Below are 18,226 nucleotides of genomic sequence, written 5' to 3'. Positions count from 1 at the left end.
ACCAGTCAATTTTAATATTGCTGGCATTTATGTCTCTTGATGAGATGGCTTGGTTTTTGAAATGACTCTGTCCAGACAGAATCAAACAGTATCTGAAACCTCTGTTCCTCTCTTTCATTGTGAAAATGGACAAGAAATACCCAAACTTGCAGAGAGTCCAGACTGCAGTGTTGTTTGAGCTGAGAAAACATCTTGTTCTGACACAATTCTCTGGGTAAACACTCTCCAGTGCTGCAGTAGATCTCCTGGCTTTACCTAGTCCTGTCAAGTCCTGGTGATGGTAAAACTGACATCCAGTCTGCCATACAAGGACCACAACCCAGCCTGAAGGGTCAGAACAGTCTGCAGAAGATGAATATCTAGGATCTGACTGAACTGCTGGCTGATCTAGGATCTTCATCCTTCTACTCTCAAGAAACTTCAACCCCAGACCCTGACCACTCCCTCCCAACCATCCTTCTGCTGAAGCCCACAGATGCAGTCCAGCACAGTCCCACAGGTACAGCAGCTCCACCACCCTTCAGCTTCCTGCCAAGGGACAGGATGGGTCAGGAGAGTCAGAATATGTGCCAACCAACAGGAAAACTGGTTCTGCAAATCAATCCAGCTCAGCTGCACGGAAGAGACAGCAAGGCACAGCAGAAGCAGGCAGTGCAGGGCAGGGCTAGCACAGGGCAGCACTCACAGGGTGTCAGACAGCTCACAAATAGCATTAAAATCAAGTACAATTTGATATTGTATCATGGATTTCACTGAGAGTCAGGACACAGGCTGTAATAGTGTTATTTTGTGCCTCACTAGCAGATGATTCAGATACAGCTGGTTACCACTTCCCAACATCTGTCATTAAAACTCTTATTGGGAAGAGGCACAAAGTATCCCACATGTTCCTGGCTTCTGTCCTTCATCTCTGCTCTCAGCTGTGGTGGAAACAGAAACTTCTTGTTCACATAGCAGTGCACAACAGAGTTGCAGGCTCCACATGTGGATGATGAAAGCAGCCACACGTGTGTACTTTGATACATGGCCTACTATTCTCAGACACTGCTAGGACTTGATCAGACTCGGAATAACAGGGCTGACTCTTGGCAGGAGTATTGGGACACAGGATTCCTGCAGTTTTCAGTGCAGAACTCTGCTGGTTATGATTGTGAAAGATATTAGTTCTGTAAAAGTCACAAAGATGCTCCACTGACAAAACAGGGCAAGTGTTATATCCAGAGTTGCAACCCTTTTAGGAGCCTTGACAAAAGTGTGGGCAATCCAAAGCCTCTTCTTCTACAACAGTTGCCCCAGATGCTACTGGGTGTTTCAAAGCCTTTCTGTGTGATGGCAAGCTAGAGGTTCTATCTTTTCTTGGTATTAATTTAGAACACTGTGAATATGAGATGCCTCTAACTGTATGAAATGTAGCTTTCTTTTGAATCAAGAGAGCAGATAAGCCTGTCTTGAGGTGGATGAAAGCTTATTTGTTCAGTTTCTTAAATGATACAGTAGATAGATTCCATTTCTTATTCAATAAAATGCAATGATGAATAAAAACACCTCTGAATTGTGTGGGATCTTTTTCTTTGGCTCTTAGGTAAAACAAAAAATATATCTGCAATATATTTATTGAGAAGAGTCCTAGCAGAAGGACAGAAAGGAAAGTAGGAAAGGGAAGCAGAAGGAACAGGAGACCAACTGTAGACAGAGTTGAGAGTGCTTTACAAGGCAGCAATAAACAGACTGACTGATCTGACTACATCTCCATTAAATCTATTGCTTTTGAGTCTGAATTGGCTTAACCACTGAGATGGATCACCCTATCTAAAATATCTAATATTTTTGTGTGTGGACATTAGAGGTGAAAAAATAAATCAGTATAGTATTGATATTGCCAGACTGCTGGAATGGGATTCTTTGCAACAGGTGTCCCTCTGAGAAGATAAACTCACTGTAGATACCTAGTTCTGAGCTAATCAATCACTTTCTTCATTTCAGTGGAGGGAAATTGTGATTTTTTGGCTGAGTTTCATTCAGTTTATTTTAGCTATCAACATGGTACACCAGAAACAAATAATTCTCTCTCACTTGTTAAAAAAAATAAATCTGGATGAGGCCAACTCTCTATCTATGCTTATAACTGTTTAGTAGGAGACTCTGGTAGCTTTTGACAATAAGAGTATATAATTCATTCATTCATCCATTCATTCCCCTTTCAAAGTAATGAATGACTATATCCTTATAAACCATATGCTACTCTCTCATTGCTATTATTTACTTCAATTTGTTCTTGTTTTCTTATAGCATTTTAATTAAGAAAAGGATCACTCTCTGGGTGTGTGCAGCCCAGATAGGTACTGTCACTCACAACAATCTCATTTTGTGCTCATTAAGAGCAAATGCAACAGAAGGTGGATTCACAATTACTGAAAGACAAATGTCAGTTACCTTAGGGGTCTGGAAAATCAATAAAAAGGATATAAAGCAAGAAAAAAATAGCTTCCAAATGTTTGTATAGAGCATTACCTGGAGTACTCTACTCATCCACTGAAAACTGTCTTCTTCTGTGGAATCTGGCCTTTGCTCAGCAACAATAACTATCCTTTCATCGTGCAGCACGCTCACGGAAAACACTGCTATTCTATAGGAGGAGAGAAGAGTATTTAGTGCCAGAACAGAGGGAAAAACCTGTCTTCTGCATTCATCTTCTACAACTGTGATTTCTTTATTTATTAGTTACACTCCTAGTGTGCCAATTACAAATATATTTATGAGGAAAAAGCTACAAGAACAGTTTTGGATAAGTTCTGGAGTCGAAACAGCAGGCTTGTTCTACAGTCATGTATATACAAGCATAATATCAGAGCAGGATTGAGAAGTGAACATTCTTGGAATAAGAAAAACACTACATTTGGGCCACACCAAGGTTATTGCTAAAATGTTATATAACAGCCAGCATAAGCACCTTCCTTGAGCCCGTCTTAGAAGACAGTAATTGCAGCATCATTTTGTGAGAGGTCTGACATGTGCGGGAGGGTGAGCACATGCTATTGCATGAGGCTCTTCAGAAGTTTTAGATGTCTCCTGCTCAGTTTCAGCACAGGAGGGAAGTCACTAAGAACCACTTTCACATTCAAAAACTTCAGTATAAGGCATATTGGAAATATTCAGTTCACCCAAAAAGGCTCCTGTTGAGCCAACACCCTTGGAATTAACCAGCTGCTCAACTGGAAATTTCAGTAATCACAGTTTCAAGATCTTGGTATCCAAATTCTGCCTCAGCATTGCCTTGGGCTTCCCCCAGCTGTCTCCTGGTTCAGGAAATACGAACAGAACTGGAGGGAAGCTACAGTTCAGATCAGGCACTGATTTCTGAAAGCATCTGGATTATTTACACCTCATCTAAGCAAAATGAAGATTTCTACATAATATAAGAAAAGAAAGGATCAAACCTCCCCCTGTAGACAAATTTCATGGGTTCCACGGCCAGTGCTGTTGCTACAATGTCATCAGCATTATGCCTTCTTCCACTGACAACCATCAAACCATCCATTTTGCCAATAACAAAGACGAGTCCACCTGGTCCTATAAAGCCTAGAAGTCCAGTCCTTATAAAAGGATATTCGGTGATGGGGCCACCAGAACTGGTCATAGGAAACACCTGCAAAACCAAAACACAGGTCTTCAGTTCTGTACACAGAAATCAGGCTGCAAAGTATTTCAGGCATTTTCTCTCGGATGGCTATTCTGAAACAAGTAAATAGGTCACTGGTGATGCTCTTTAGCCTTCACTGACCATAAAGGGAGCATCAGGAAACTCCTACACTTGTGTGTACCTGAGTTCCAGCAAATTCAATCCCACTCTGTTTACCATACACATTTTCTAACTGAAACTGTGAGTCATGCATGACCTTAAAAAAATAAACAAAATAACATAAATATACAAATCAACACCAACAGTATTAAATAAAAACCCAAGCTGAGCAGATTGCAAACTTGAGGTGCTGTGTACCTCATGCCAATTTCCAGCACAGTGTAAGAAACAGGCAGGCTAGAAGTGCTATAGAGCTATTTTAAGGTACAGCACATTTTTGACTCTTTCAGCTGACCACATTTTTATTTAAGGTCAATTAAGTGCTCAGAATACTAGTGATAATGTCTTCTGTAGCACACCTGGAAGTGAAAATACAGCTCTATAGAGCACCTCTCTAAATGTCTGAACACCAGACATATATGATTTCCACAGACAGATTCCTATGGTTTTTTCTATCCTAATTAGCACAGTGTTAGCCCTTTGGCATGTGAGCTACTCTGAGCTGCATTTTGACACAACCACACTTTCCTGCAGTCATTTCTTTAAACTTAAATAGTTTAAAGGCAAAAAGACAATGGCAAGTAGAAGACCATGACTATATAGTGTTCTTGAAGGCTCATATAAAAAGAAAGGTCAAATTCTGCTGCCAGATGCCCATGGGTGACTCTTATTGAACAGATTTAATGCTTATACATCCTTTGCCATAATTCATTTCAGGAACACAAAACTCTTTGACACTCTAATACCTGCAACATGAATTATGCAGTAAAACAGAACAGCAATCCACTTGGAGAGGACACTTAAGAACATGCTTAACTTTTAAAATAGAGTGGTCCTGCTCACTCAATGGCAGTTTATTTGCTTAGCATTAAGAATAAGTCTAAATCAGTCTAAATATGCTGTTAAACTGCTGACAGTTATGAATTATGAATGGTATCCCAATTACAGCAAGTACTACAAAATGAACTTAAGTACCTTTCTACCCTGGGGTATGTAAAATCCAGGATTATCACTCACACTGGGTATTGCCAATTGTACTTGCAGCATAAAAATCAGCTATCAACAAATTTCAGATCACAATAGCATAGTAGGATTCCTGACTTCAACAGTAGGATGTAGAATCATATCCACTTGTCTCCATTCATTATATAATGTGCAGTGTTTACAACATTCAGTTCTGCATTTTGCAGGAGGTATTAGTCACATTAGTCTATTAAAAGTGGTAATAACAGAGAATTTTTTAAGGAAAACCGAAATGCATTTGTGTCAATTTCAGCCATAAATATTAAATGAGAAAAGAGTTGTAGCTTAGAAATCAATTTTTTTCACTTTTTCTCTAATGTGTTCAGCCTTTCACAGTGTCTTCAGCAAATGTTAATGACAACAAGTGAGCAGGTACTACAGAGCTATCAATACAGCTGTGTGCATTGGAGTCAGAAAACAGAATCCACAAAGCCAACAGGCTTTCACCTAAGGCAATTCAAACAGAAGCAGATCGGGACTAATCAGAAAAAGGTTTCTCTGCTCTTTAGACACTTCTCTTGAAGACTACATCTCTCAGGATTCTGTATAAATACAAACCTTAATGCTGGAAGTGCTGTGAAAGTGTTGAAATCTGCTTTCTAGAAATACCAAGCAGCTTTCTTACTGTTTGCAATAATCAAATTCTGCACATAGATTTGTACAATATTACCTTTTGAACTTGGTCTTTCTTACTCCTTTCTTTTTGATTTTTTTCAGCTCCTGGTATCTTATTTGAATCTTGAAGTAAAAGCTCTTCAGAGCCAAAGCTAAACTCACATAAAGATCTACTATTGCACTCAATGAAATGGGTTTCAGTGCAGGTTATCTGGCTAGAATATAGGTCCCAAGCCACAAGCATTGATTAATATTTCTATTCTTATACTGCTAATATCAATACTTGTCAATGTCAATGTCAAATGTAACCTTGAAACTGAAAAAATTCAAAAGGAAGGATTTTATATAGCATTTTTTGTCAACTTACCTCAAAAGTATTTTTGGTCATACCCGAGAGCCCATAATATGATGTACCCGTTGCAATAGCACATACACAAAGTTCTCCTATTTCATCTGTTTTACAGAGCTGAGGAATTCCATCTGGCTTCACTGAACACATTATAGCTAGAGGGAGAAGCAAGGAATTAAAAAAATATTATAAAATGAACCATAGAATAACATAAATGCTGTGGGAAAGACATCATGGTAGAGATGTCATAAACAAATTAATTACATGTAAACTAATGCCTAACAATCAGTTTCTTGAATATTATGGTGTTCATCATTATCAAGTGGTTTTCTATTATAAATAATATTTATATGAAGAATGCAAGGATCTTTATGTAAACTCAATCTTTATATTGATAACAATACCTATTTGCCTGGCTCTCCAAAACTGCAGTTCATCTGTAATATTGCTGTGAAATGTGATTATGTTCCCAGCTTTGCATACTGAAAACCAGGTTTGCTTCAGTCAGTGCAAAATGAAATACCCTAATGGAGCCCTTGATAATTACTATACAGCCAGGGAGGCAGGCAACCAGGAAATCCACCTCTCAGAAAGTAGCAAGTAACACCATATGACAGATCAAGATATGCCAGCAGACTAATTTGGTTGTTTTACTGAGAATCTATCAGAGCTCAGACTCTCTCTGTCTGGTCTTACAGGCCTGCAGAGACAGCAGGAGCTAAACAGGAGGGATTAGAAAGCACTGGTCTGAGAAAGAAGCGCTATTTTATGTCAACCATTTCAGCAAGAATCAGGAATGCTGCTTTAGTTACAGTCTCTGAGTTGGAGTAGAGAATTAGTTGATTTTGTAGTTGCAAAGAGGATATGATGATCAAAACAAAGCAAAAAGGAATCAACACATCTTTTAAGTACAAGTGTACAAAATCTTGAATGACCTTTCACTCAGAGGATAAACAGAAGCACTTGAATAAAATTTATCAGAACATAATATGAAATGTAAGATGGCACACCCATTATTATATTTTGTATGATAACTATTAAACAACAAGCAATTGTATCTTCCTTTAAGATGTTAAACTGAAATTTTGTAAGAGGCATCATTATGTTTTATTGTTTTGATCCATAACAAGAATTCTCTTATGAAAAAATACAGTATTAGCCCTTTTTAGTAGCCATAGCATCTTATTTAAAATGTAGCTGTCTTATGAAAAGTGTTATCTTCCTCTTCAGAAGCACCGATTTCAGTTTGAATTTATCAACATGAACTTTTCAGACATACCTCCTCTATCTAATAACTGGTTGATTGCACAAGACCTTTGGAAAAACATTCTGCAGGCTTTCAGATAGCAATTTTATTGATCCTTAGCATAGGCTATGAAATTTTTCCTTCCTGAAACCTTTTGTCTTGGTTGGACTTATGGATATTTATAGCCACAGCATTTTAACTTTCTTATTTTCTCTACCAACACCTCACAGATGAGGAACAGATGTTCTGATGTGGTGGCAGATTATTTAATACATGCTGCTAGTGCAAGCATGACAGACACTGAGGTAAATGCAGACAAGAAATCTTGGGATTTCCAAACCACAAAGTTTCATAAGGTAATGCTTTTAGGCTAAAATGTTTTCAAGGAGCTTGTAGTCCCAAAGGTTGTAGTCTGGCAAAAAATATGCTCACCTGCAACTTTATTCTGCCAATTACTTAAATTGATGGATCATAGTAAGTTTCAAAGGAAGTTTCTCACCTCCTGGCATCACTAAGCCAACATCCTGGACAGTCAGGACAGACAGCTTTTCTTCAGAGTCCACTCGAATCACTCCGTAAGTGAGACCATGCATGGACAGAACTCCTCTTCCCGGCGGCTGGTTGCTGTCATCTGTTGGCCTACAAACATGGGTTAGAGCATCAGTGACCATCAGGTGTAAACATTTACTTGTGCTTAATGGGCTACTATTGCAAATACTCCTCTGTTTCAAGAGTTTAAAATTTCTCCTTTCCCCCTCCTCTATTACGCCTGATAAAATCCTGTTTTTCAGTCATTTCTGAGTAATTACATCTTTTATCTCTCTCATTCAGTACCCACCCACATATATGAGGCTGCTGAGATGCAAGTAACCCCCAACATTTACCTAAAATAGCCTGTATTTAATTTTCAGAAAAAAATTTGTAACAATTGCCTTACCACCCAAGTAAAGAGCTTTTGCCTAATTTTTAAAACACTGAAAGATGGTGCAGACAATGTGGAAGGAAACTGCACTACAAATATTTGGAACTGATCAGTAAATAACTTGATAAATTCTGTATGTTATCTATTTTGAGGCAACCTGGCATAGGTTTACTGTCAAGTATCTGTGGAAGACACAAGGACTTTACCATCTTCATTTTAGTTCATATAATTGAATTCTTCCTATTCTAATTTACCACATGGAAATGAAAACAAATTACACCTTCATCAGTCATGGTCAAAATGTTGTGGATGCAGCCTCTTGGTAACACCTCAGTTTGCTCAGATTCATTGCCTACATGCTGCAAAATTCCACAGCAACAGCACAAGATGCCTGTCAGCTTGTTTCAGTGTAAAGCCACCTGCTGCACCAGTGGATGCAATTACACCTGTGGAGAGTGTGGCTTGAGTAAATGAGTGTTGACATATGCAAGTTACCAAGTCAGGGGAATGTGTCAGAGCTTCTCATGTCTGGAAGGACTCTTGCACTGTCCTGCATTTTAATATGCAAAACTGGAAGGTGACGTGGTTCTGAGTTCAGACTATGCATCCATGAAGAGCAGACTCCAGCTCTTTTCAGGACAGATAAAACAGCCAATATTTAGCTCACAATTGTGCATTTTCCCCACATGCTCCATCACAACACAACTATTTTTAAACAGATAATGTCCTTTGATGTGACATTTCTCCTCTACTGTGCTTGAAATACTAGATGGGCCTCAGCCAGTCCTGCTCATGTAAGCCTTGTCCTTATGGGCTCTATAAATTTCAATTAATAGGTTTTACGAGCCATATTTCTCAAGTGACATTGTCAACAAAGAAGGATGTGAGCACACTTGAAAATGCATTAGAGCATAACAAATGGCACTAGTAAACAAGCACCTGTGATAAATAACACTCCATCATGTAAAAAGAACTTTCAGTGACATTATTGATCAACTTTCTCTTAACCCTGCTCCCCAAAACACACATTTTGTCCTCCTGAGAAGAAAGGTCTCCTTCCAGAAGTAGAGGCCATCTGGACTTTCATCACATCCATTTTCTTGCACTACTTATCACACAAAGCATTTTGAGAGAAGCTCCTACTACCACTTACAGATATCTATTTGACCACAGCTTTTTGCCAGCCATTTAAAAGGGGGAAAACTCAGTCCTTAAACACTCCCCTTTGCATTCCCTTAAGCAAGTGGGTTCAGACTAATAAACCAAAGGGGAATAGCATGAATTATTTGCATGACGCATTCCTTTGAATATTAGGCTTTGTGATTCAGCTGAGGCTGAAGTACTTCTAGTCTCTTGCTGTCATTTGGTAAACTATTTCAGCTGAGAACTGGTTTTGTTGCTCTTCCTCGTAATAAGTTCAGTACAAGTACACCATGGATTTTGAAAGAGTCAGAGCATTAACAGGGAGCTCTCTGCATCTCTGCTCTGCAGGGAGTCATTTTAATGCATACTTCAGCAGTAACTCTTTGGAACTTGTATGATAATGACTTTACTGTCAGTGGAGATGGCTTGAACAAAATGAAAAATAATACATCTCCCAAGTTCATCTAGCATTATCCTACCATTAAACAGAGTTCAAATAAAAGGAGACATGTTCAGTAACATTCACTGCAGTAAGAACTGCTCTGTAATTACACAGCAATGCACTGAAGATAAAAATGCCTGGTTTTTTATTTTGAATTATCCACAATACTATGTGCTAATAAATTTTATTTTTTTTGTAAGGTCTCAATGCTAGTTAATTTGGAAATGAATTTCTAGTGCTTCAGAGAGCTACAGGCACAGAGTTTGTGTCTAGAAAGGGCCTATCAGCCATGCCATTAGGAAGTTCTCCCACTTCATAACCTGTGATTTGGGCCAAATTTTCCAGGGTTGGCCCAGGAAATTAAAAACCTGCTCAGTGCTCAGCACAAGCAGTTCTGTTCAACAACAATGAACAATCTGCTGTTCATTCACTTCCTCCCTGAACTTACAGGCAAGAGTTCATTCAAAAAGTGGCCTGCACAGCCAATGACAGGGAAACCCATCTAAGGGAAAGACACTTGGGACTTTTTGTATAAAGCTGAGAACAGGTTGGTGGAGTTGAATGAAGGGCCTCTGACATCCTGTAGTTCACAGAAAGACAACTAACTTGGACAGAATAAGTCCTTGATGGGTTGCTTTGAGATGTTCTAAACTAATAATGAGGTGGCTGAAAATCAACCACACTCTTGGCCTCATGTCCTTCTTCCTGTAAATGTTCTGTTGAAAAGCTAATTGAAAATCTAGTTAAATTTCACTTGGACGGTGTATTTAGGAAATTGTGGCAGGAAGTATTTTACTTAATGCTATTTTAGTGCTTTACATGTTTATACTGCATGTTCTAACATGTGAAACAATTATAATTGGCTGCAGAAACATGAACTTAAAAACAAAGTGCTTACTGTTCAATGTACAATTTTTGGAAAACTCTGCCAAAACAGAGGATACTTACACCATTTACTGCATGCTACAGCATTCCTGACAGGATATTGCTGCTAGAGTAAAGTCTTATGTGAGGCTGAGAGTGCTGGGGGGCTCAGCCTGAAGAAAAGGAGGCTCAGAAGGGACCTTATCATCACTCCCTACCACTCCCTGAAAGGAGGCTGTAGCCAGGTGGGTCTTTTCTCCCCAGTAACAAGTGACACAATAAGAGGAAATGGCCTCAATTTTGCCAGGGGAGGTTTAGACTGGATATTAGGAAAAACTTCTTCACCCAAAGGGTCACGAAGCATTGGAACAGGCTGCCCAGGGAAGAGGCTGAGATGCCATCCTTGGGTATTTAAAAGATGTGTGGAAGTGGCACTCAGGGACACAGTTTAGTGAAGGCTTTGCAGTGCTGGGTTAATGGCTGGATTCAATGATCTTAAAGGTCATTTTCAACCTGAACAACATTGTGATTGTATACACATAATACTTAAGAGTTTAAGTAGCATTTAGCAGTTTTAGTGGAATTTATCTATTTAATTTCTAATCACAAATCCCTCAGACTCAAAGAGCATTTCCAGATGATTACTCAGAGTCTGTGAACAGTTGAAAAGTGCCTGTCAGCCAAAAACAACCTGCAGAATGTCATAATTCTCTCTAAACAGAGTACTTAAGAATATGATTTTCCTCAATGGCAATTCCACTTAATTCTCTCATTTAATTAATTTTATGCTTACAGTGGCATTTTCACATTTTTATTTACAGAATTTGCCTTTGCATTTCAACTTACATAATTTAAAATTAGATAAAATTACAGCAATGGGAGCCATAAAGCATTCTGAAGTTAAATCATTACCCTAAAGCTTCTTCTTGTATGTCTTCCTTGGACATAAACAAATTGAAAACTATACATATCATATAACACAGATTCATATTTAGTTTTTTTCCTTTTTTTTTTTTTTCAAATTACCACATATATACATTCAGTGGGGCTACTTTCACTGGTGCAACACGTACCTGCGAATAGCCACAGTGAGAGCTTCTGGTGAACTAGCACAGGGACAAATGACCTCCTGCCTTAGACCTTTACTTTGGAAGACATTGAGAAATGCATCACAGGAAGAAATGGACCCTGGGGTAAAGAAAAAAAAAACAATCAGAGAAGAAAAATAATTTGATTTCTGAAGTGATGCAATTCAAACTGCAAATTTACTGTTTAATACATAGGCTTTTCAGGAAAAATCATTTTAAAAGTATCCATGTCCACTGGGAAATATATCATAGCTGCTACAACTATAGATACATATACATATATATATATATATATATATATATATATATATATATATATATACACACACACACATATACACACACACATATATATATACACATACATATATATCTATAATGTTGTGTATATGCATATATGCATACAGGGAATAAAGACTAATTTTTGAACATGAAATCTTTTCATTATGGTTACAGAGAAAAGCCATTGCTGCTAGATTTACCGTATCAATTTCATTGCAGTGTTCTTTTTAAGGATATGGGAAATTAAGACTTTAATTCAGAAATTCCAAACAAACTACTACAAACAAGTAGAACACCTGTACACTGATATCTTAAATAATACAGAGAAACAGCTCATGCTGTTAATTGTCATGAAGTGATTCAGATGTATTTCTCTAGAGTAGCCTAAGTATTCCCCTAAAATTCTCAGTTACTTCTGCATCTGAGAACCATCATTCAGAGGAAATGTTATAATCTTTTCTATAGCTTAAGGTCTTCATTGCTTCAACTTTTATATATTCAGTCTATATACTCGACTGTGATGCTAAACAAAACTGGATTTACTGCAACTAACATTATATGGAATATCAAGTTTGTTTCAGGTTGAGCTAAAGAAAAGTATCCTTTGAAAAAAATCCCAAACTGATTTCCATAAATGTCCCAGTTTGTAGTAGACAAACTGCATATTTTGCAAATATGATGGCTGAACATTGAAGCTTTAAATGCAAGAGAGCAACCCCTTTCTGCTCTCTCCTGTAGTGGAGCAGCAGAGCTTACATGGGTTTGCACCATCAGCCACTATCAGCATCCGCAGCGAGGAGAGGTTGATGTCCCTCTGGTCTCGGTGTGCCACCAACGCCCAGTGCATGTCTCTGGACTTCACACAGGCAACTTTTGCTGCAACAACAATAAGAAAATTACTAACACACCATATAAAAGCTAGACAGCTGTGTTATCAATTTGCACTTTTGATTTTGACTATCAAACTTTTGTATATTCTTGTTCGTTACCTTTGTATTGACAGACTTTTTGTATCCATGACAGTGGATTCACTTTCATTAAGGAGTATGGAATACTTATGACATGCATCATGTTCATGACACTCTGAAATCAAAAAGATAAAAGGGTTTTATACAAAAATTGTGGCAACTACTTGTGTTACGAGCAGGGGCATCTATGCAAATCACTCTGTGTTTATTTATTGTCTGTCTGTACTGGCGTTCATCTTCTCTTATCTAGCTACCTACATTAAGATGAAACAGACACCTATTTTCCAATACTTTAATTAAGGATTTAGAATAATCAGATTATAACTTTTATGCAGTACTGAAAAACATTTTATTTCTATTCATACTCAAAGAAGTTCATTATAAATAGGAAAAATTTTAAAAAACAATTGAGTGAAGAATGTTTGCTATGTAGGTTAATATTATCCCTAAGCTTGATAAACTGACATATATATGAACACTGTACTAAAAAGGACAAAAGCATCAAGATATCTGTCTTGGAAATCTATGGAAATCCATCTCTGAAAAGACTAAAAGCTACCAATGGTAATGGGGCACAAATTATTTAAAAGACAAGAGACAAAGAAATTGAAATCCTAGACTAAGCAGAAATCAATTTATTTTAACAGAAAACAAATGAAGGAGGTTTTAGTCCCTCTCCAGGTGAGCTAATTCCAGTATTTTCAACAAGGTCATGAAAAGTTCCAGGAAGTTTAGAAAAAGCAGCTGAGTGAAACCAATGACAAATCCAAAACTGATCTCTCAGTCTGAGCCCATCAATTCCATCAGTGATTTCTCAGTGTTAAAAAAACAGCCTGAAAATGAGCTGCTGCTTTACTTCTGTTACCATTTAGAAATATCTCCTGAGGGCAACACGCCTCCCCTCATAGCAGCTCAGGTTAAATACAGTATTTGTTTTGGAAAGCCCAGGTTTAAGAAAGGTTAAGTGTCCCAGTGGATTAGTCATCTAAACACTTGGAGAACTGCAAAAGATAGTTCCCCTTTCAGTCTGGCACAAGCATAGGTACCAGAAAATGGACAAATACTGAAAAAAAATGAAGTTCAGAACAAGATTAATAGCAAAGGAAGGCACAGAAAATCTCTGTTAGACACTTGCTATCAACCAGTGATAAAGATGGTTTTCTAACATGAGATACTTATGGGTGTTAAGCCTAATTGTTTCTGCTTCAGAAATGTTATTACTGCACTTTGATAGTAAGAACAGTAGAACACTGCATGGGAAAAACAGATCACTGGGAGTCCTAAGGACCCACAAAATCTTGGGACCCCCAAACAATGACCCTTCAAGCCTTGACATCTGTTTTTAAAATGATCAGTGAATCATTAACATTTTGTCAGTCACTGATTGCAACAGCGCCTTAAGAAGAAATCCTTAAAAATACGTCAGTTGTCTCCCATGTCAACTGAGGAAGACATTCTAACACCAAGGGAAAAATGAATGCAATTTAAAGTATTGGGAATACTTAATGTTACCAAAAACACCTGTTGGTGGGAGTTTAGACCGGGAAACTAGTCAGGGGCAATAGAATAGAACTGAGCCATTGGATTATATCCCTGCAGAGGCAAGCACTAATTTGATTAGTTTCTGCTATAAGGTTTGATCTCAAAATCACATATTGCTGAGATAACATGATAAGAATGGGATCACAGTACTTGACATGATACATGAAAATACAGTGACATCTTTACCATGCTCATTATGGGTAAGTGCACTAGGAGAAGATCATGGGTTTAAATGACATTTATTTTGCTTTCAAAGCAGAAAAAATTGCATTAGAAGAAACCGTAGGACATCCCAGTTTGTGACAGCACTAAGCATATTAGGTTAGTTTATTTTATTTTCAAATACTCAGAGAGAATAAAAAAACATACTTACTGTAAGAATTCCATGCCATAAACCAACATCCTTCTTGAAATCTAGTACATTCACAATTGTTTCAGCTGTCCAACAAAAACAAAGCAGAATTTATTTTTTAGAACATGGCATTGACCCAAGGCAAACCCACTCAAAGGAAGGAAGCTTCAGTATAGCATGACTGATGACCTCAAAGGTTAGCTTTCAAAGTAAATCTCCACTGCAGAATTTATATTGGTTAAGACATTATTTGTACCTCTCCTATAGATATTTTAAACATGAACATATTTCCTGAAACATGAAAAAAAAAAATCATGTTTTTAAAACTAGAAGCCTTTGGCACCGAAGCGTGTAAAACAATGTAGGAGACCGATGAGTAATAAATTACAATCCCCACTTGATTTTAAGGATGATGCAAGGGGAGTGCACTCCATACCTTCTGTGTATCCACATGCCTGGGTCAGAGCTTGGCAGTGTGTCAGCAGTGCAATCCTCGTCACAGTTACCCCAAGCACACTTCCATCTTTACATGTTTTGTACTAAAAAGAAATAAGCAGGGAAAGTCAATGTGAAATAAGTGCCCTATTTCCATTATTTAATAGCTATGTTTAAAGTGTTTCCTCTGCAGGTGAATGATGGACACATCTAATGACTCTATTTTAAGAAGGCAGCAGTACTGGGGAGTTTTGGAGGCATTTCTTTGTCAAAAGCCAATTTTTTTCAGATTGGCTTTCCCTTTTGACTGAAGATTCCCAGGTTTGGTATCTGAAATCCATGTGTTGTTTGAAAACAGGCATTATGGAAGCATAATTCTAACAATTCTGATAATGTCAATGACTAATGTCAATGACTAGATTTAGCAGAGAATAACCTAGTTCAGTCTCTTCAGTGTTTACATGTTAGACTTTATAGGCCAACCACTAAACCCCAGCTTCTCCCTTCTGCATCTTACAAGGCATTTGATAAGAGCTGACTGCAGAATCCTTGCTAGGTGCTGTGATAATAATCTATATGTATACAGTCTGAAAGACACAAGCTCTTTGATCAGAAGAATATGAGACTCATGAAAAAGCAGCAGAGAAGAGGTGGGAGGCCATTGGTGATTACTGGAATAATTTTTGGTTCCTTTATGTAAGTGTCTTAGAACTATCAGTGACAGATAATAAATTAAACATTTATATTTCTCCATGATGAAGATAATCAGCAATATTGAGAATGAAGACATCTCTGCTTCTCTAGCCCAGTGTCCTGACTGCACAAAGAAAGGAAACACCTTTAGTCCATTTACTTGCACTTAGTCTCTTTGAAGAATCATTTAAATTTAATATTAACACCACTGAATGAGAAGCATGAGTCTATGCAGAAGGGAGAGAAAATGATGGGAAGAAAAAGGAGGAAAATTAAATTCAACAGCATTGTGAACTTTCCCTTCCTGATGCTGTTCTGTTGTAGGGAGTGTGACTCATAAAGCAGTAAGTGACAGGCAAGCATTTGAACAAGAAATTCTTTCTCTTTCAAAGGGTCTGAAGGTTGTGATATGAGAACTGAAGCTTCACTGTAAACCTTGTCATTGATCCATCCCAAGCTAGTGGGCAAGCCTAAAATGAACAGAATCAAGATTGCTCAAGGCAAATGTAATGTAACACTACAGCAGCCACATAAAAATGTTAATGTTAGAAACATCCAAAATACAATTTAACATTCCATTGACTTTTCTGAAATCAGTATTGGTTGAATTTATTAGAAACCATTACTTATTAACAAGCTAAACCAGTATGTTCTTTGCTTCTGTGACTACTGAATGAATAATGATGTTTACCTAATCCAGAAGTGCCATATGTAATGGTTTGAGGAGAAGATGCATCTTCATTAACTCACCTCAATGTAAGCTGTGTCATTGTTGGCATCCTTGATGTGTGGGAACCAGTCACGAGGCGGCTTGGAGAGGTGCTTAGACTCTGTGACGAACCACAGCAGCTTTGGCCAGCCTGAGGTACAAACAAAAGCCAGCTTTTGTTGAGTTTCTGCTGGATAAGACAAGACAAAAGCCTTCCCTGCCAGATTTTTATTCTTGAAGAGCCTGTGTCACCATTACCTAAACATTGCTTCCTTTGAACCTCAGTGTAGTATGGGAAAGAAGATTTTGTAGAACTGCTTTCTTAACACAGCTACTGAGGACTTTAGGCAGTCCCTGAGGGAATGGCTGAGCAGTTTAAGCTGTTATTGACCTGAGCAGTTTCATTAACACTCCCCTGTCAGAAGTTACTGAACCTATACTTCACTAAAGGAGTGAATCACATGAATACCTCTCACCTACTACAGTCCTAAGTTTGTTGGTTTAATTTTTGTGGCCACAGATGGTCTCAGCAGCCTGGCTGAGCCAGCAGAGAACTGGATTGGGATCACTGGTGCTGCTCTCAATCCATGAGGCTGGCACTGCCATCCCTGCTAGCAGTGACACACAAGGACAGTGGTGTCCCAGCAGCCCAGCTGCTCCTGTGGCAAGGACTTCCCTCACCCACAGCCACTAAACAAGTGTAGTTTGTTGTAGTAAATGACCAGTTAAAGCCACGATAAAGGAGGGTTAGATTACCTTTAAACTGTGGTATCTCCCCTGTGGGGCTTTTAGGCAGTCCTTTATGGCATGCGTCGCTGGTCAAGGCTACAGTAACTCCACAGCTTCCAAGCAAAAAGCCTATTTGTTGACTTCCTGCATCCTAAGAGATGACAAAATACACAGAATTGATTAGAAGTGATTACAGGCTGAAATAATTTTTGTCCTTCGGCACATTATCATGAGAAGAAAACAGTCTCTTTCCTTTAAATTTATTTCCTTTCAGGTGTCAATCAAAACTCATCTGAACATTGACAAAGGAATTCCACAAGCTAGATATCCTCTTGTATATAGCAGCATAAATCATAAAGACAGTGGAAACCATCAGATGGCATCTGCTCTTGCATCTGTTCAAATATGACAAGTGGCTGGGAGGAATGCCTGATCTGACAGAGGGTTGCTCCATCCAGACAGATCCCTGGAGAAATGGCCACACAGGGCCCACATAAAGTTCACCAAAGGCAAATTCAAAGTCCTGCACCTGTGGAGGAACAAACCCCTGTGCCAGAATGGTCTGGAGAGCAGCTTTTTAGTAAAGAACCTGGGGGTCCTGGTGGAGAGTAATCTGAGTGTGAACCAGCAATGTGCCCTGGCATGAGGGAGGCAAATGGCAACCTGAGCCATGTGAGGCAAAGCATTGCCAGAGGCTGAGGGAGGTGATCCTTCCCCTCAGCACCAGTGAGGCACATCTCCAGTGCTGGGATCAGTTCTGGGCTTCCAAGTAGAAGACACAGAGCTACTGGAAAGAGTCAGCAAAGGGCCACTATGATAATGAAGGGACTGGAGCACCTCTCCTATGAAGCAAGAGTGCGAACTGGGACTGCTCAGCCTCAAGAAGAGAATGCTTAGGGAGGGATCTAACAAATGTATACAAACTCCTGAAGGGAGAGTGTGAAGAAGATGGAGCCAGGTTCTTTCCTCACTTTGCCCAGCAGTGGGACCAGAGAAAATGGATACAAACCAAAACAGAGGAGGTT

The 18,226-nt window shown here is 38.6% G+C and overlaps 1 protein-coding gene across 16 annotated transcripts in view; it reads right to left on the bottom strand.

The window, feature by feature from the left end:
* DIP2C (DIP2 acetate--CoA ligase C (putative)) overlaps positions 1 to 18,226 on the bottom strand; it is a 308,352-nt gene that overhangs the window by 63,124 nt on the left and 227,002 nt on the right. For all 16 annotated transcript variants that reach the window (XM_086864758.1, XM_086864692.1, XM_086864706.1 and 13 more), the window contains 11 exons: positions 17,229 to 17,352; positions 16,514 to 16,623; positions 15,072 to 15,174; positions 14,657 to 14,721; positions 12,763 to 12,856; positions 12,530 to 12,649; positions 11,477 to 11,591; positions 7,532 to 7,671; positions 5,805 to 5,941; positions 3,438 to 3,646; positions 2,512 to 2,626 (listed from right to left, as the gene is read on the bottom strand). In XM_086864758.1, the coding sequence (XP_086720884.1) occupies positions 2,512 to 2,626; positions 3,438 to 3,646; positions 5,805 to 5,941; positions 7,532 to 7,671; positions 11,477 to 11,591; positions 12,530 to 12,649; positions 12,763 to 12,856; positions 14,657 to 14,721; positions 15,072 to 15,174; positions 16,514 to 16,623; positions 17,229 to 17,352 (1,332 nt within the window). The remainder of the gene's footprint in view (positions 1 to 2,511; positions 2,627 to 3,437; positions 3,647 to 5,804; positions 5,942 to 7,531; positions 7,672 to 11,476; positions 11,592 to 12,529; positions 12,650 to 12,762; positions 12,857 to 14,656; positions 14,722 to 15,071; positions 15,175 to 16,513; positions 16,624 to 17,228; positions 17,353 to 18,226) is intronic.

This window comes from Cyanistes caeruleus, chromosome 1, assembly GCF_971803275.1.
Source record: "Cyanistes caeruleus chromosome 1, bCyaCae1.hap1.1, whole genome shotgun sequence".
NCBI lineage: Eukaryota > Metazoa > Chordata > Aves > Passeriformes > Paridae > Cyanistes > Cyanistes caeruleus.
This window is presented reverse-complemented; position numbering and strand designations above follow the sequence as displayed.